This window comes from Hemiscyllium ocellatum, chromosome 28, assembly GCF_020745735.1.
Source record: "Hemiscyllium ocellatum isolate sHemOce1 chromosome 28, sHemOce1.pat.X.cur, whole genome shotgun sequence".
NCBI lineage: Eukaryota > Metazoa > Chordata > Chondrichthyes > Orectolobiformes > Hemiscylliidae > Hemiscyllium > Hemiscyllium ocellatum.
In genome coordinates this window covers 45,115,980-45,136,010 of record NC_083428.1, presented here as the reverse complement: position 1 = coordinate 45,136,010, position 20,031 = coordinate 45,115,980, and the positions used below count along the sequence as shown (strand labels likewise).

Sequence of the window (20,031 nt, the reverse complement as noted above, 5' to 3'; positions counted from 1 at the left end):
TTAAAATCGCTGAAAGAGGGTTTTCTGAGAGTCTGCACAAAACTCTCCCTCCAAATGGTTCCGGCAGCTTCCTTTCGGGTTCCATTATCTGTCAGCCAGCCCTTACTGACCTGACAGGACCTTGGAATTTCTGGTTGCAATCCTGCCCGAAGTGCAGCTGCAACTGATTTGACTGGTTAGGGTTAGGGTTCGGGTTAGGGTTCGGGTTAGGGTTAGGGTTAGGGTTAGGGTTAGGGTTCGGGTTCGGGTTAGGGTTAGGGTTAGGGTTCGGGTTAGGGTTCGGGTTAGGGTTAGGGTTAGGGTTCGGGTTAGGGTTAGGGTTAGGGTTAGGGTTCGGGTTAGGGTTCGGGTTCGGTTAGGGTTAGGGTTAGGGTTAGGGTAAGGGTTAGGGTTAGGGTTAGGGTAAGGGTTAGGTTAGGTTAGGGTTCGGGTTAGGGTTAGGGTTCGGGTTAGGGTTAGGGTTCGGTTTAGGGTTAGGGTTAGGGTTAGGTTAGGGTTCGGGTTCGGGTTAGGGTTAGGGTTCGGGTTAGGGTTAGGGTTAGGGTTAGGGTTAGGTTAGGGTTTGGGTTCGGGTTAGGGTTAGGGTTCGGGTTAGGGTTAGGGTTAGGGTTAGGGTTAGGGTTAGGTTAGGGTTCGGGTTCGGGTTAGGGTTAGGGTTCGGGTTCGGGTTAGGGTTAGGGTTCGGGTTCGGGTTAGGGTTAGGGTTAGGGTTAGGGTTAGGGTTCGGGTTAGGGTTCGGGTTCGGGTTAGGGTTAGGGTTAGGGTTAGGGTTCGGGTTAGGGTTCGGGTTAGGGTTAGGGTTCGGGTTAGGGTTCGGGTTAGGGTTAGGGTTAGGGTTAGGGTTAGGGTTAGGGTTCGGGTTAGGGTTAGGGTTAGGGTTCGGGTTAGGGTTCGGGTTAGGGTTAGGGTTAAGGTTCGGGTTAGGGTTAGGGTTCGGGTTAGGGTTAGGGTTAGGGTTAGGTTAGGGTTCGGGTTCGGGTTAGGGTTAGGGTTCGGGTTAGGGTTAGGGTTAGTGTTAGGTTAGGGTTCGGGTTCGGGTTAGGGTTAGGGTTCGGGTTAGGGTTAGGGTTAGGGTTAGGGTTAGGTTAGGGTTCGGGTTCGGGTTAGGGTTAGGGTTCGGGTTCAGGTTAGGGTTAGGATTAGGGTTAGGGTTAGGGTTAGGGTTAGGGTTCGGGTTCGGGTTAGGGTTAGGGTTAGGGTTAGGGTTAGGGTTAGTGTTCGGGTTAGGGTTCGGGTTCGGGTTAGGGTTAGGGTTAGGGTTAGGGTTCGGGTTAGGGTTCGGGTTAGGGTTAGGGTTCGGGTTAGGGTTAGGGTTCGGGTTAGGGTTAGGGTTAGGGTTAGGGTTCGGGTTAGGGTTCGGGTTAGGGTTAGGGTTCGGGTTAGGGTTCGGGTCAGGGTTAGGGTTAGGGTTCGGGTTAGGGTTAGGGTTAGGGTTAGGGTTCGGGTCAGGGTTAGGGTTAGGGTTCGGGTTAGGGTTAGGGTTAGGGTTAGGGTTCGGGTTAGGGTTCGGGTTAGGGTTAGGGTTAGTGTTCGGGTTAGGGTTAGGGTTCGGGTTAGGGTTCGGGTTAGGGTTAGGGTTAGGGTTAGGGTTCGGGTTAGGGTTCGGGTTAGCGTTAGGGTTCGGGTTCGGGTTCGGGTTAGGGTTAGGGTTAGGGTTAGGGTTAGGGTTAGGGTTAGGGTTAGGGTTAGGGTTCGGTTTAGGGTAAGGGTTAGGGTTCGGGTTAGGGTTCGGGTTAGGGTTAGGGTTAGGGTTAGGGTTAGGATTAGGTTTAGGGTTAGGGTTAGGTTAGTGTAAGGGTTAGGGTTAGGTTAGGGTTAGGGTTAGGGTTAGGGTCAGGTTTAATCCTAAACCTAACCCTATCACAAGTGCTGAACTGACAGTAATATTGGAAAGCTTGTTGCATACAGGCCTGGGTGTGTTAATACTTAATGAGACTAGTAGGTACCACCCACTGGTCACTTGCTCCATGATGGAGACAGAGCTGATGTTAGTGACCAGTGTTGCTGTAGTAACATCGATCATGTGAGACCCTCAGACACTGAAACAGTATTTGGCCCATTGACTCTGTGATGCCATTGAATGAGATCACGGTTGATGTGATCATCCCCAATCCCACATTCCTGCCTTTTCTCCATAGCCCTTGATATCCTTGCTGATTAAACATCTGTCTGTATCAGCTTTGAATGTACTTAATGACCCAGCCGTGACAGCAGAGTGGGCTCAGGAATTCCCCAGACTGACTGAGAGAAATAATTCCTTCCCATCCCTCTGTTCCTGAGCAACTATCTGCTGCTCTGACAGAACGGGTTGAGGATGTGGGGTGTGAGCTCTATCATTGTCTAAACTAAATCGCTGCAGTATTTACAATCAACTTCATATTGTTTATCCGACAACTCTTCTTGTTTGACCAGAAAGGTGGTTTAATAGACCACCTGGACCTTGACAGAATTCACTCCCAATGAACCTCAATCACACAAGGTCAGAGGTTGGGAAGTCAGAACCTCATGGAGTGTCCCTCAGAGATACTGGGTCCATCTCTCTGTCTTAGGATTGTCTACAATTAGAACGGAAGTTGCGATAAAGCTTGGAATGTGGAATGTTCGGTTTTTTTTTAAAAAATAATTTGATCTGCCCCAGGGTTTCTGTCACAGAGTGGGGAAATTGTGGAGGTTTGAATTGGGAGAGACTCTCTCCTCAGATGGACCTCTCAGTCTCCAGTTGTAGACCAGCAAGTGTTTATTCTATTGGCTTCCAGAACGTGGGGAATGCTGGGACAGCTGGCACTTATTACTCTGAGCATCTTCCCTTGGCCTCTGAGTCCCGGAAAACAATCACCAACTCCACCATTTTAGCCCATGTCTGAAATGTTACACATACCGACAGGTCCTGAACCTGGAAGTTTATATGTCGGATTCCCAGAAAGTCCACATTCTGATATATTCCATTCACTGCCATCAAATAATTCGCAATCTGAAACAAAACAGAAATATTCATCATTAAAAACCACACAACACCAGGTTGTAGTCCAACAGGTTGAATTAGAAGCACACTAGCTTTCGGAGCGATGCTTCCAGTTAAACCTGTCGGACTATAACCTGGTGTGGTGTGATTTTTAACTTTGTACACCCCAGTCCAACACCAGCATCGCCAAATCAGAAATATTCATGACAGCATTAACCATCAAATCCACCATTTTCTCTGACCAAAAGTTTCCATCCAGCTCTAGGAGCTGATGGATGTTTCCCTACATTGATCACTTTACACAGCAGGTATGTTGTGGATGGCTCTCAATCATTGTTGGTGCTTATTCATTGATTCCTATTCATTGCCAATGGTCCATAATGATTGGGTTGGGTCACTGTTTCTTGATAGATTTGGTTGAATAGTGAAAATAGTGAATAAAACACTTGTCCCAAATTTGTCATTTTCCCACATCGATCCAGATTATGACCCCCAATCTCCTGGTAACTCACCTCCTGACTTCCCAACAGCTCCAACATCACTCAAGAAACTTCACACCGTCCAGAGCAAAGGGACAAAGTGCTTGGAACCACATCCACAGCCACCCACTCCCTCCATCACCGACACTCAGTAGCTGAGTCCGAGGGTTGGGGGCGGTGCTGAGTCTGAGGGTTGGGGGCGGTGCTAGGTCTGAGGGTTGGGGGCGGTGCTGAGTCTGAGGGTTGGGGGCGGTGCTGAGTCTGACGGATAGGGGCAGTGCTGAGTCTGAGGGATGGGGCAGTGCTGAGTCTGAGGGATGGGGCAGTGCTGAGTCTGAGGGATAGGGGCAGTGCTGAGTCTGAGGGTTGGGGGCGGTGCTGAGTCTGAGGGTTGGGGGCGGTGCTGAGTCTGAGGGATAGGGGCAGTGCTGAGTCTGAGGGTTGGGGGTGATGCTGAGTCTGAGGGTTGGGGGCGGTGCTGAGTCTGAGGGTTGGGGCGGTGCTGAGTCTGAGGGTTGGGGGCGGTGCTAGGTCAGAGGGATGGGGGCGGTGCTGAGTCTGAGGGTTGGGGGCGGTGCTGAGTCTGAGGGTTGGGGGCGGTGCTGTGACTGAGGGTTGGGGGCGATGCTGAGTCTGAGGGTTGGGGGCGATGCTGAGTCTGAGGGTTGGGGGCAGTGCTGAGTCTGAGGGTTGGGGGCAGTGCTGAGTCTGAGGGATAGGGGCAGTGCTGAGTCTGAGGGTTGGGGGCGGTGCTGTGACTGAGGGATAGGGGCGGTGCTGAGTCTGAGGGTTGGGGGCGGTGCTGTGACTGAGGGTTGGGGGCAGTGCTGAGTCTGAGGGATAGGGGCAGTGCTGAGTCTGAGGGTTGGGGGCGGTGCTGAGTCTGAGGGTTGGGGGCGGTGCTGAGTCTGAGGGTTGGGGGCGGTGCTGTGACTGAGGGTTGGGGCGGTGCTGAGTCTGAGGGATAGGGGCAGTGCTGAGTCTGAGGGTTGGGGGCGGTGCTGTGACTGAGGGATAGGGGCGGTGCTGAGTCTGAGGGTTGGGGGCGGTGCTGTGACTGAGGGTTGGGGGCAGTGCTGAGTCTGAGGGATAGGGGCAGTGCTGAGTCTGAGGGTTGGGGGCGGTGCTGTGACTGAGGGTTGGGGGCGGTGCTGAGTCTGAGGGTTGGGGGCGGTGCTGAGTCTGAGGGTTGGGGGCGGTGCTGAGTCCAAGGGTTGGGATCCCCAACCCTCAGACTCAGCACCGCCTTCTTCACCTGCAATCTTCTTCCTGACCTCTCTGCCCCCACCCCCTCTCTGGACTATCAAAGGAGCCAAGGCCATCTAACATGGTGACCAGGAAACAATTCCACGACTCTGCAAGGCCTGCCCAGTGCCATTGGCCTTAGGGGCAAAAGTTGAGGCAGAAACTAGGAGACTGAGAAACGAAGGAATCATCCAACTGGGGCAGTTTGTGGAATGGGCAGCACCAGTTGGACTGAACCTGACAGGCCGGGGATTTTAAACAGCTGCTCCTCCCAGCTGGATATATACCGATCGCTGGCCGAGAGGGTGTGGAGACAAAGCTGGCAGGGACCTGGACATCAGCCGTGGAGACGAGGATTCCCACAAATCTGCTCCAATTAACCTCCATGAGGCGTGGTACCGATACTCGAGATTGTCAGTTGGGGTGTCACCAGCCCGAGTTTTCAGTGGCCGATGGGGAAGGTTTTTCATGGTCTAGGTGACCTGCTAATAACAGGGAAGACCAATAAAGAGCACGTAGAGAACATGGGCATGATGCTTCGGTCCTTCTCCCACCTGGCCGTAAGCCTTTGAAAGGAACGATGTGTGTTCCAGGGGCCCAGGGAACCCAGTCGGGCGAGAGGGTCGATGAAACTGGCTTCCACCCATTGGGAGATAAAGTGAGAGCGATGAGAGGAGCCTTGGCTCCCACGTCTGTATCAGAGCGTAGGTCTTTCCTTGGATTGGTGAGTTGTTACAGAAAGTTCATACGTGACCCAGCCTCCATCCTGTCCTCCTTACGGCCAGCCTCGGATATGGTCTCAGAGCCGAGACCTAGCCTCTAGAGAGTAGGAGAAGCAGCTATCGTTGTCTAAGGTGTGAGCGCACCACGCTCCCCGCAAGCAAGATCTGGTGCTGACATACAATACCATTCCCCCCCCCCCCCCCCCCCCCCCCCCCCACCCACCCCCATAGCGTGGGCTCACTGCTGGCCCAATGGAAAACAACGTGCATGCTGACCAGCCTCTGGTGGATGCAGAGTGCAAGTATGTCCAGATTGAGAAGGAAGGTTTGGTGATCACCTTTGCTGTGAGGAAGTTGCACCAATATGTTTACAGAGGTGAGTGTGTCTTAGTACCGGACCCCCCCTGCTTGGGGCTGCTTAAAGAAGGTAAGGCAAGTGCCCCCTGTAGGTTCAGGTTGAATTCAGAGATGGGCTCTGATTGTAATTGTGGACAATTCCAGGTGGAAACACCATCTGGGCGGCCAAGTCCCAAATGCAGATGCCTTGAGTTGCCTCCCTTTGGCGGTGGTGCTGTTGTCAGAAGAGCCCGCTGTGGTTTTAAACGCTCTGGGCACCCTTCCAGTCACAGCTGACAGCGGAGGCAAAGATATCCCATCCTGACAAAACTGAGACATGCTGGCGGTGATGGGGGAGAAGCAAAAGGGTCATTTACAACCAGAATTGAGACGTTCCTGGACCTGGGTGAGACCGGGGTCACAGTGGAGGATGGCATGCTCTAATGGGAAGCAAGAGTGATTGACCTAAGCAAAGGTACTGCCTGAACTCCTCCAGGGTCAGCCAGAGTTTGCTGAAATGAAGATGGTGGTGCGAGGTCATGTCTGGTGTCAGGATTGGATGCAGACAGAGCAGTGTTGGTGGGTCAGTGCCCAGAGTGCCAACAAAGACAAAAATTACTGCCAGCAACTCCCCCCCCCCCCCAATTAGTGGGAATGGCTAGGTGTAGCCTGGGCTCAGTTACACATTGACAACGCAGGTCCCTTCATGGGTTCAATGTTCTTCATCTTTATGGACACCTACTCAAAATGGCTGGACATGCAGAGAGTCCCATCGTCAAACACAGGGACAAAGATAGAAAAGCTGCACACATCTTTTGCAATACACAGATTCCCAGCAACATTGGTCACAGATTCCCAGCTGCCCCCAACCTGTAAGGACAGCTCCATCCCACCCAACATCCAATGGTCTGACAGGAAAGAGCTGTCCAACCATTGAGGCCGGCTTAAAGGAACAGCCTCTAGCTTCACTAGATCCCGAACTATCCCTGAATGAAGGGCAACGGTGAAATGGCATCAGGAACATTAATGTCGGACACAAGTCTCCGCTAAAAGTGAGAGAGACAGTTTACTTCAGGGGCTGAGCCTTGGGAATGGTGCTGTGTGGTTGGCCTGAGGTCAGGTGTAGTGGTGTATAAAGTTTGGATAGGTGCGATGGTCCTGAACAAGCACGTGGGCATATGACAGCTGCAAACTCGCAATTTCCTCACTCGCCTTTCTGACTGTTCCAAAACCTGTGGGTTCTCCCTCTCCTCCAAACATTAAAGGTACCTCAGGATTGGAGAGGGACGCAGCCACTGTCGCCTGATAAGGAGAATGAATTTCTTCCGAGACCCTCCAGCTGCAGGAGGTGAGCCACAGTGTGTTAGACGCTGCCTGTATCACAGACAGGGTTAGAGAAACATGACCCAGTACTGATACACACCAGGAGGAACGACAAAGCAAAGAACCAGCCGATATCCTCGGACTCGTATGGGGAGTGATGTAATGACTGTAACAAGATCTGACAGCTGAGTCTCGAAGATACATGAGTTTGGTCCAATCAGGGAGCCCTGGCTGACACATAAGGAAGGGGGTGTCAGAGGTACTGTTCACTCTGAGAGCTGGCTCAGAGGGAGCTGCGTCAGTGTCAAGGACTCTCCCCGTGAAACCAAAGGGGGGGCTTGGTGAAGGGATACCGGCCTCTGTCCAGTGTCTCGGCATATATCCCCTTCCCACAATCGCACTGCCTGCCCACTCACTCCCAAACCACCGCCACACCACAGGGTGGGAACATTGGGCCTGTGTAATGCAGCTCTGTGTAATACAGCTCTGCGTAATACAGCTCTGTGTAATACAGGTCTGTGTAATACAGCCCTGTGTAACACAGCCCTGTGTAATACAGCCCTGTGTAACACAGCCCTGTGTAACACAGCCCTGTGTAATACAGACCTGTGTAATACAGCTCAGTGTAATACAGCCCTGTGTAACACAGCCCTGTGTAATACAGCCCTGTGTAATACAGACCTGTGTAATACTGCCCTGTGTAATACAGACCAGTGTAACACAGCCCTGTGTAATACAGGCCTGTGTAATACAGCCCTGTGTAACACAGCCCTGTGTAATACAGCCCTGCGTAATACAGCCCTGTGTAATACAGCCCTATGTAATACAGCTCTGTGTAATACAGCCCTGTGTAATACAGCTCTGTGTAATACAGCCCTGTGTAATACAGCCCTGTGTAATACTGCTCTGAGTAATACAGCCCTATGTAAAACAGCCCTGTGTAATACAGGCCTGTGTAATACAGCCCGGTGTAACACAGCCCTGTGTAATACAGCTCTGTGTAATACAGACCTGTGTAATACAGCCCTGTGTAATACTGACCTGTGTAATACAGCTCTGTGTAACACAGCCCTGTGTAATATAGCTCTGTGTAATACAGCTCTGTGTAATACAACCCTGTGCAATACTGTCCTGTGTAATACAGCCCTGAGTAACACAGCCCTGTGTAATACAGACCTGTGTAATACAGCCCTGAGTAACACAGCTGTGTGTAACACAGCCCTGTGTAATACAATCCAGTGTAATATAGACCTGTGTAATACAGCCCTGTGTAATACAGCCGGGCATAATACAGCCTATGTAATACAGCCCTGTGTAATACAGCCCTGTGAAATACAGCACTGTGTAATGCAGCCCTGAGTAAAACAGCCCTTTGTAATTCAGCCCTGTGTAATACAGCTGTGTGTAATACAGCCCTGTGTAATACAGCCCTGTGTAATACAGCCTTGCGTAATACAGCTCTGAGTAATACAGCTCTGCGTAATACAGCCCTACGTAATACAGCTCTGTGTAATACAGCCCTGTGTAATACAGCTCTGTGTAATACAGCCCTTTGTAATACAGTCCTGCGTAATACAGCCCATGTGTAATACAGCTCTGAATAAGACAGCCCTGTGTAATATTGCCCTGTGTAATACAGCTCTGAGTAAGACAGCTCTGCGTAATACAGCCCTACGTAATACAGCTCTGTGTAATACAGCCCTGTGTAGTACAGCCCTGTGTGATACAGCTCTGTGTAATACAGCCCTGTGTAATACAGCCCTGCGTAATACATCCCCGTGTAATACAGCCCTGTGTAATACAGCCCTGTGTAATACAGCCCAGCATAATACAGCCTATGTAATACAGCCCTGTGTAATACAGCCCTGTGTAATACAGCACTGTGTAATGCAGTCCTGAGTAAAACAGCCCTGTGTAATACGGCCTGTGTAATACATCCCTGCATAATATAACCCTGTGTAATACCGCCCAGTGTAATAGAGCTCTGTGTAATACAGCCCTGTGTAATACAGCTCTGTGTAATACAGCCGTGTGTAATACAGCCCTGTGTAATACAGCCCTATGTAAGACAGCCCTGTGTAATACAGCTCTGCGTAATACAGCTCTGAGGAATACAGCTCTGCGTAATACAGCTCTGCGTAATACAGCTCTGTGTAATACAGCCCTGTGTAGTACAGCCCTGTGTAATACAGCCCTGTGTAATATAGCCCTATGTAAGACAGCCCTGTGTCATACTGCTCTGCATAATACAGCCCTGTGTAAGATAGCCCTGTGTAATACAGCCCTGTGAATTACAGGTCTGCGTAATACAGCCCTGTGTAATACAGCCCTGTGTAGTACAGCTCTGCGCAATACAGCCCTGTGTAATACCGCTCTGCATAATACTTCCCTGTGTCATACAGCTCTGCATAATACAGCTCTGAGAAATACAGCCCTGTGCAATACAGCCCTGTGTAATACTGCCCTGTGTAATACAGCCCTGTGTAATACAGCCCTGTGTAATACAGCCCTGTGTAATACAGCTCTGTGTAATACAGCCCTGTGTAATACAGCCCTGTGTAATACAGCCCTGAGTAATACAGCTCTGTGTAATATAGCCCTGAGTAATACTGTCCGTGTAATACAGCCCTGTGTAATACAGCTCTGTGTTATACAGCCCTTTGTAATACAGCCCTGTGTAACACTGCCCTGTGTGATACAGCTCTGTGTAATACAGCCCTGTGTAATACAGCCCTGCGTAATACAGCCCATGTGTAATACAGCCCTGAATAAGACAGCCCTGTGTAATACAGCTCTGTGTAATACAGCCCTGTGTAATACTGCCCTGTGTAATACAGCCCTATGTAAGACAGCCCTGTCTAATACAGCCCTGTGTAATACAGCTCTGTGTAATACAGCCATGTGTAATACAGCCCTGTGTAATACAGCCCTATATAAGACAGCCCTGTGTAATATAGCCCTGCGTAATACAGCTCTGAGTAATACAGCTCTGTGTAATACAGCCGGGCATAATACAGCTATGTGTAATACAGGCCTGTGTGATACAGCCCTGTGTAATACAGCCCTGAGTAATACTGTCAGTGTAATACAGCCCTGTGTAATACAGCTCTGTGTAATACAGCCCTTTGTAATACAGCCCTGTGTAAAACTGCCCTGTGTAATACAGCTCTGTGTAACACAGCCCTGTGTAATACAGCTCTGTGTAATACAGCCCTGTGTAATACAGCCCTACTTAAGACAGCCCTGTGTAATACAGCCCTGCGTAATACAGCTCTGTGTAATAAAGCCCTGTGTAATACATCCCTGTGTAATACAGCCCTGTGTAATACAGCCCTGTGTAATACAGCTCTGTGTAATACAGCCATGTGTAATACAGCCCTGTGTAATACAGCCCTATATAAGACAGCCCTGTGTAATATAGCCCTGCGTAATACAGCTCTGAGTAATACAGCTCTGTGTAATACAGCCCTGCGTAATACAGCTATGTGTAATACAGGCCTGTGTGATACAGCCCTGTGTAATACAGCCCTGAGTAATACTGTCAGTGTAATACAGCCCTGTGTAATACAGCTCTGTGTAATACAGCCCTTTGTAATACAGCCCTGTGTAATACTGCCCTGTGTAATACAGCTCTGTGTAACACAGCCCTGTGTAATACAGCCCTGTGCAATACAGCTCTGTGTAATAGAACCCTGTGCAATACCGTCCTGTGTAATACAGCTCTGAGTAACACAGTCCTGTGTAATACAGACCTGTGTATTACCGCCCTGTGTAATACAGCCCTGAGTAACACAGCTGTGTGTAACACAGCCCTGTGTAATACAATCGAGTGTAATATAGACCTGTGTAATACAGCCCTGTGTAATACAGCCCGGCATAATACAGCCTATGTAATACAGCCCTGTGTAATACAGCCCTGTGAAATACAGCACTGTGTAATGCAGCCCTGAGTAAAACAGCCCTTTGTAATTCAGCCCTGTGTAATACAGCTCTGTGTAATACAGCCCTGTGTAATACAGCCCTGTGTAATACAGCCCTGTGTAATACAGCCCTGTGCAATACAGCTCTGTATAATAGAACCCTGTGCAATACCGTCCTGTGTAATACAGCTCTGAGTAACACAGTCCTGTGTAATACAGACCTGTGTATTACCGCCCTGTGTAATACAGCCCTGAGTAACACAGCTGTGTGTAACACAGCCCTGTGTAATACAATCCAGTGTAATATAGACCTGTGTAATACAGCCCTGTGTAATACAGCCCGGCATAATACAGCCTATGTAATACAGCCCTGTGTAATTCAGCCCTGTGTAATACAGCACTGTGTAATGCAGCCCTGTGTAATACAGCCCTGTGTAATACAGCCCTATATAAGACAACCCTGTGTAATACTGCCTTGCATAATACAGCTCTGAGTAATACAGCTCTGCGTAATACAGCCCTACGTAATACAGCTCTGTGTAATACAGCCCTGTGTAGTACAGCCCTGTGTAATACAGCTCTGTGTAATACAGCCCTGTGCAATACAGCCCTGCGTAATTCAGCCCTGTGTAATACAGCTCTGTGTAACACAGCCCTGTGTAATACAGCCCTGTGTAATACAGCCCTATGTAAGACAGCCCTGTGTAATATAGCCCTGTGTAATAGAGCTTTGAGTAAGACAGCTCTGCGTAATACAGCCATGTGTAATACAGCTCTGCATAATACAGCGCTGTGTAATACAGCCCTGTGTAATACAGCCCTATTTAAGACAGCCCTGTGTAATACAGCCCTGTGTAATACACGCTCTGTGTAATACAGCCCTGTGTAATACAGCCCTGTGTAATATAGCCCTATGTAAGACAGCCCTGTGTCATACTGCTCTGCATAACACAGCCCTGTGTAATACAGACCTGTGTAATACAGCCCTGTGTAATACAGCCCTGAGTAACATAGCCCAGTGTAACACAGCCCTGTGTAATACAATCCAGTGTAATATAGACCTGTGTAATACAGCCCTGTGTAATACAGCACGGCAAAATACGGCTGTGTAATACAGCCCTGTGAAATACAGCCTTGTGTAATGCAGCCCTGAGTAAAATAGCCCTGTGTAATACAGTCTCTGTAATACAGCCCTGAGTAACACAGCCCTGTGTAATATAGCCCTGTGTAATGCAGCCCTGTGTAATACAGCCCTGTGCAATACAGCTCTGTGTAATACAGTCCTGTGTAATGCAGCGCTGTGTAATACAGCACTGTGTAATACTGCCCTGTGTAATACAGACCTGTGAATACAGACCTGTGTAATACAGACCGGTGTAATATAGCCCTGTGTAATGCAGCCCTGTGTAATATAGCCCTGTGTAATGCAGCCCTGTGTAATTCAGCCCTGTGTAATACAGCCCTGTGCAATACAGCTCTGTGTAATACAGTCCTGTGTAATACAGCGCTGTGTAATACTGCCCTGTGTAATACAGACCTGTGTAATACAGACCGGTGTAATACAGCCCTGTGTAATATAGCTCTGTGTAATAGAGCCCTGTGTAATACAGCTCTGTGTAATACAGCCCAGTGTAATACAGCCCTGTGTAACACAGTCCTGTGTAATACAACCCTGTGTAATACAGCCCTGTGTAATACAACCCTGTGTAACATAGCCCTGTGTAATACAGCCCTGTGTAATGCAGCCCAGTGTAATACAGACCTGTGTAATACAGTTCTGTGTAATACAGCCCAGTGTAATACAGCCCTGTGTAACACAACCCTGTGTAATACAGCCCTGTGTAATACAGCCCTGAGTAATACTGTCAGTGTAATACAGCCCTGTGTAATACAGCTCTGTGTAATACAGCCCTTTGTAATACAGCCCTGTGTAATACTGCCCTGTGTAATACAGCTCTGTGTAACACAGCCCTGTGTAATACAGCCCTGTGCAATACAGCTCTGTGTAATAGAACCCTGTGCAATACCGTCCTGTGTAATACAGCTCTGAGTAACACAGTCCTGTGTAATACAGACCTGTGTATTACCGCCCTGTGTAATACAGCCCTGAGTAACACAGCTGTGTGTAACACAGCCCTGTGTAATACAATCGAGTGTAATATAGACCTGTGTAATACAGCCCTGTGTAATACAGCCCGGCATAATACAGCCTATGTAATACAGCCCTGTGTAATACCGCCCTGTGAAATACAGCACTGTGTAATGCAGCCCTGAGTAAAACAGCCCTGTGTAATTCAGCCCTGTGTAATACAGCTCTGTGTAATACAGCCCTGTGTAATACAGCCCTGTGTAATACAGCCCTATATAAGACAACCCTGTGTAATACTGCCTTGCATAATACAGCTCTGAGTAATACAGCTCTGCGTAATACAGCCCTACGTAATACAGCTCTGTGTAATACAGCCCTGTGTAGTACAGCTCTGTGTAATAAAGCCCTGTGTAATACATCCCTGTGTAATACAGCCCTGTGTAATACAGCCCTGTGTAATACAGCTCTGTGTAATACAGCCATGTGTAATACAGCCCTGTGTAATACAGCCCTATATAAGACAGCCCTGTGTAATATAGCCCTGCGTAATACAGCTCTGAGTAATACAGCTCTGTGTAATACAGCCCTGCGTAATACAGCTATGTGTAATACAGGCCTGTGTGATACAGCCCTGTGTAATACAGCCCTGAGTAATACTGTCAGTGTAATACAGCCCTGTGTAATACAGCTCTGTGTAATACAGCCCTTTGTAATACAGCCCTGTGTAATACTGCCCTGTGTAATACAGCTCTGTGTAACACAGCCCTGTGTAATACAGCCCTGTGCAATACAGCTCTGTATAATAGAACCCTGTGCAATACCGTCCTGTGTAATACAGCTCTGAGTAACACAGTCCTGTGTAATACAGACCTGTGTATTACCGCCCTGTGTAATACAGCCCTGAGTAACACAGCTGTGTGTAACACAGCCCTGTGTAATACAATCGAGTGTAATATAGACCTGTGTAATACAGCCCTGTGTAATACAGCCCGGCATAATACAGCCTATGTAATACAGCCCTGTGTAATTCAGCCCTGTGTAATACAGCACTGTGTAATGCAGCCCTGTGTAATACAGCCCTGTGTAATACAGCCCTATATAAGACAACCCTGTGTAATACTGCCTTGCATAATACAGCTCTGAGTAATACAGCTCTGCGTAATACAGCCCTACGTAATACAGCTCTGTGTAATACAGCCCTGTGTAGTACAGCCCTGTGTAATACAGCTCTGTGTAATACAGCCCTGTGCAATACAGCCCTGCGTAATTCAGCCCTGCGTAATACAGCTCTGTGTAATACAGCCCTGTGTAATACTGCCCTGTGTAATACAGCCCTATGTAAGACAGCCCTGTCTAATACAGCCCTGTGTAATACAGCTCTGTGTAATACAGCCATGTGTAATACAGCCCTGTGTAATACAGCCCTATATAAGACAGCCCTGTGTAATATAGCCCTGCGTAATACAGCTCTGAGTAATACAGCTCTGTGTAATACAGCCCTGCGTAATACAGCTATGTGTAATACAGGCCTGTGTGATACAGCCCTGTGTAATACAGCCCTGAGTAATACTGTCAGTGTAATACAGCCCTGTGTAATACAGCTCTGTGTAATACAGCCCTTTGTAATACAGCCCTGTGTAATACTGCCCTGTGTAATACAGCTCTGTGTAACACAGCCCTGTGTAATACAGCCCTGTGCAATACAGCTCTGTATAATAGAACCCTGTGCAATACCGTCCTGTGTAATACAGCTCTGAGTAACACAGTCCTGTGTAATACAGACCTGTGTATTACCGCCCTGTGTAATACAGCCCTGAGTAACACAGCTGTGTGTAACACAGCCCTGTGTAATACAATCCAGTGTAATATAGACCTGTGTAATACAGCCCTGTGTAATACAGCCCGGCATAATACAGCCTATGTAATACAGCCCTGTGTAATTCAGCCCTGTGTAATACAGCACTGTGTAATGCAGCCCTGTGTAATACAGCCCTGTGTAATACAGCCCTATATAAGACAACCCTGTGTAATACTGCCTTGCATAATACAGCTCTGAGTAATACAGCTCTGCGTAATACAGCCCTACGTAATACAGCTCTGTGTAATACAGCCCTGTGTAGTACAGCCCTGTGTAATACAGCTCTGTGTAATACAGCCCTGTGCAATACAGCCCTGCGTAATTCAGCCCTGTGTAATACAGCTCTGTGTAACACAGCCCTGTGTAATACAGCCCTGTGTAATACAGCCCTATGTAAGACAGCCCTGTGTAATATAGCCCTGTGTAATAGAGCTTTGAGTAAGACAGCTCTGCGTAATACAGCCATGTGTAATACAGCTCTGCATAATACAGCGCTGTGTAATACAGCCCTGTGTAATACAGCCCTATTTAAGACAGCCCTGTGTAATACAGCCCTGTGTAATACACGCTCTGTGTAATACAGCCCTGTGTAATACAGCCCTGTGTAATATAGCCCTATGTAAGACAGCCCTGTGTCATACTGCTCTGCATAACACAGCCCTGTGTAATACAGACCTGTGTAATACAGCCCTGTGTAATACAGCCCTGAGTAACATAGCCCAGTGTAACACAGCCCTGTGTAATACAATCCAGTGTAATATAGACCTGTGTAATACAGCCCTGTGTAATACAGCACGGCAAAATACGGCCTATGTAATACAGCCCTGTGTAATACAGCCCTGTGAAATACAGCCTTGTGTAATGCAGCCCTGAGTAAAATAGCCCTGTGTAATACAGTCTCTGTAATACAGCCCTGAGTAACACAGCCCTGTGTAATATAGCCCTGTGTAATGCAGCCCTGTGTAATACAGCCCTGTGCAATACAGCCCTGTGTAATACAGTCCTGTGTAATGCAGCGCTGTGTAATACAGCGCTGTGTAATACTGCCCTGTGTAATACAGACCTGTGAATACAGACCGGTGTAATATAGCCCTGTGTAATGCAGCCCTGTGTAATGCAGCCCTGTGTAATATAGCCCTGTGTAATGCAGCCCTGTGTAATTCAGCCCTGTGTAATACAGCCCTGTGCAATACAGCTCTGTGTAATACAGTCCTGTGTAATACAGCGCTGTGTAATACTGCCCTGTGTAATACAGACCTGTGTAATACAGACCGGTGTAATACAGCCCTGTGTAATATAGCTCTGTGTAATAGAGCCCTGTGTAATACAGCTCTGTGTAATACAGCCCAGTGTAATACAGCCCTGTGTAACACAGTCCTGTGTAATACAACCCTGTGTAATACAACCCTGTGTAACATAGCCCTGTGTAATACAGCCCTGTGTAATACAGCCCAGTGTAATACAGCCCTGTGTAATACAGCCCTGTGTAATACAGCCCTGTGTAATACAGACCTGTATAATACAGCTATGTGTAATACAGCCCTGTGTAACACAGCCCTGCATAATACAGCCCTGTGTAATACAGACCTGTGTAATACAGGTCTGTGTAATACAGCCCAGTGTAATACAGCCCTGTGTAACACAACCCTGTGTAATACAGCCCTGTGTAATACAGCCCTGTGTATAACAGGCCTGTGTAATACAGCCCGGTGTAACACAGCCCTGTGTAATACAGCCCTGTGTAATACAGACCTGTGTGATACAGCCCTGTGTAATACAGCCCTGTGAAATACAGCCCTGTGTAATACAGATCTGTGTAATGCAGCTCTGTGTAATACAGCCCTGTGTAATTCAGCCCTGTGTAATACAGCCCTGTGTAATACAGCCCTGTGTAACACAGCCCTGTGTAATACAGCCCTGTGTAATACAGCCCTGAGTAATACAGCTCTGTGTATTACCGCCCTGTGTAATACTGCCCTGTGTAATACAGCCCTGTGTAATACAACCCAATGAAATACAGCCCCATGTAATACAGCCCTGTGTAATACAGCTCTGTGTAATAATGCTCTGTCTATTACAGCCCGATGTAATATAGCCCTGTGTAATACAGCCCTGTGTAATACATCCCTACGTAATACAGCTCTGTGTCATACAGCTCTGTGTAATACAGTCCTGTGTAATACAGCCCTGTGTAATACTGCCTTGTGTAGTACTGCCCTTTGTAATTCAGCTCTGTGTAATAAAACCCTGTGTAATAGAGCCTGATGTAATACAGCCCTGTGTAATACAGCCCTGTGTAATACAGACCTGTGTAATACAGCCCTGTGTAACACAGCCCTGTGTAACACAGCCCTGTGTAATACAGACCTGTGTAATACAGCCCTGTGTAATACAGCCCAGTGTAATACTGCCCTGTGTAATACAGCCCTGTGTAATACAGGTCTGTGTAATACGGCCCTGTGTAATACAGCCCTATGTAATACAGCCCTGTGTAGTACAGCCCTGAGTAATACAGCCCTGTGTAATACAGCCCTGAGTAATACAGCTCCGTGTAATATAGCCCTGAGTAGTACTGTCAGTGTAATACAGCCCTGTGTAATACAGCTCTGTGTAATACAGCCCAGTGTAATACAGCCCTGTGTAATACTGTCCTGTGTAATACAGCTCTGTGTAATACAGCCCTGTGTAATACTGCCCTGGGTAATATGGCCCTGAGTAACACAGCCCTGTGTAATACAGCCCTGTGTAATACAACCCGGTGTAATATAGACCTGTGTAATACAGCCCTGTGTAATACAGCACAGCATAATACAGCCTATGTAATACAGCCCTGTGTAATACAGCCCTGTGTAATGCAGCCCTGTGTAATACAGCCCTGAGTAATACAGCTCCGTGTAATATAGCCCTGAGTAGTACTGTCAGTGTAATACAGCCCTGTGTAATACAGCCCTGTGTAATACAGCCCTGTGTAATACAGGTCTGTGTAATACGGCCCTGTGTAATACAGCCCTATGTAATACAGCCCTGTGTAGTACAGCCCTGAGTAATACAGCCCTGTGTAATACAGCCCTGAGTAATACAGCTCCGTGTAATATAGCCCTGAGTAGTACTGTCAGTGTAATACAGCCCAGTGTAATACAGCTCAGTGTAATACAGCCCAGTGTAATACAGCCCTGTGTAATACTGCCCTGTGTAATACAGCTCTGTGTAATACAGCCCTGTGTAATACTGCCCTGGGTAATATGGCCCTGAGTAACACAGCCCTGTGTAATACAGCCCTGTGTAATACAACCCGGTGTAATATAGACCTGTGTAATACAGCCCTGTGTAATACAGCCCAGCATAATACAGCCTATGTAATTCAGCCCTGTGTAATACAGCCCTGTGTAAAACAGCCCTATGTAATACAGCACTGTGTAATGCAGCCCTGAGTAAAACAGCCCTGTGTAATACGGCCTGTGTAATACAGCCCTGAGTAACACAGACCTGTGTAATATAGCCCTGTGTAATACCGCCCTGTGTAATACAGCTCCGTGTAATACAGCCCTGTGTAATACAGCTCTGTGTAATACAGCCCTGTGTAATACAGCCCTGTGTAATACAGCCCTATGTAAGACAGCCCTGTGTAATACAGCCCTGCGTAATACAGCTCTGAGTAATACAGCTCTGCGTAATACAGCCCTGCGTAATACAGCTCTGTGTAATACAGCCCTGTGTAATACACGCTCTGTGTAATACAGCCCTGTGTAATACAGCCCTGTGTAATATAGCCCTATGTAAGACAGCCCTGTGTCATACTGCTCTGCATAATACAGCCCTGTGTAATAAACCCCTGTGTAATACAGCCCTGTGTAATACAGCCCTGTGTAATACAGCTCTGCGTAATACAGCCTTGTGTAATACAGCTCTGCATAATACCTCCCTGTGTCATACAGCTCTGCATAATACAGCACTGAGAAATACAGCCCTGTGCAATACAGCCCTGTGTAATACTGCCCTGTGTAATACAGCCCTGTGTAATACAGCCCTATGTAATACAGCCCTTTGTAATACAACCCTGTGTAATACTGCCCTGTGTAATACAGCTCTGTGTAACACAGCCCTGTGTAATATAGCCCTGTGTAATACAGCTCTGTGTAATACAACCCTGTGCAATACTGTCCTGTGTAATACAGCCCTGAGTAACACAGCCCTGTGTAATACAGACCTGTGTAATACAGCCCTGTGTAATACAGCCCTGAGTAACACAGCTGTGTGTAACACAGCCCTGTGTAATACAATCCAGTGTAATATAGACATGTGTAATACAGCCCTGTGTAATACAGCCGGGCATAATACAGCCTATGTAATACAGCCCTTTGTAATACAGCCCTGTGAAATACAGCACTGTGTAATGCAGCCCTGAGTAAAACAGCCCTTTGTAATTCAGCCCTGTGTAATACAGCTGTGTGTAATACAGCCCTGTGTAATACAGCCCTGTGTAATACAGCCTTGCGTAATACAGCTCTGAGTAATACAGCTCTGCGTAATACAGCCCTACGTAATACAGCCCTGTGTAATACAGCCCTGCGTAATACATCCCTGTGTAATATAGCTCTGTGTAATACAGCCCTGCGTAATACATCCCTGTGTAATACAGCCCTGTGTAATATAGCCCTGTGTAATACAGCTCTGTGTAATACAGCCCTGTGTAATACAGCCCTGTGTAATACAGCCCTGAGTAATACAGCTCTGTATAATATAGCCCTGAGTAATACTGTCAGTGTAATACAGCCCTGTGAAATACAGCTCTGTGTTATACAGCCCTTTGTAATACAGCCCTGTGTAATACTGCCCTGTGTGATACAGCTCTGTGTAATACAGCCCTGTGTAATACAGCCCTGCGTAATACAGCCCATGTGTAATACAGCCCTGAATAAGACAGCCCTGTGTAATATAGCCCTGTGTAATACAGCTCTGTGTAATACAGCCCTGTGTAATACTGCCCTGTGTAATACAGCTCTGCGTAATACAGCCCATGTGTAATACAGCCCTGAATAAGACAGCCCTGTGTAATATAGCCCTGTGTAATACAGCTCTGTGTAATACAGCCCTAGC

The 20,031-nt window shown here is 47.9% G+C and overlaps 1 protein-coding gene across 5 annotated transcripts in view; it reads right to left on the bottom strand.

The window, feature by feature from the left end:
* The window catches only part of LOC132828850 (disintegrin and metalloproteinase domain-containing protein 10-like), a 143,147-nt gene that overhangs the window by 58,809 nt on the left and 64,307 nt on the right, over positions 1-20,031 (bottom strand). For all 5 annotated transcript variants that reach the window (XM_060846001.1, XM_060846002.1, XM_060846004.1 and 2 more), the window contains exon 7: positions 2,879-2,971. In XM_060846001.1, the coding sequence (XP_060701984.1) occupies positions 2,879-2,971 (93 nt within the window). The remainder of the gene's footprint in view (positions 1-2,878; positions 2,972-20,031) is intronic.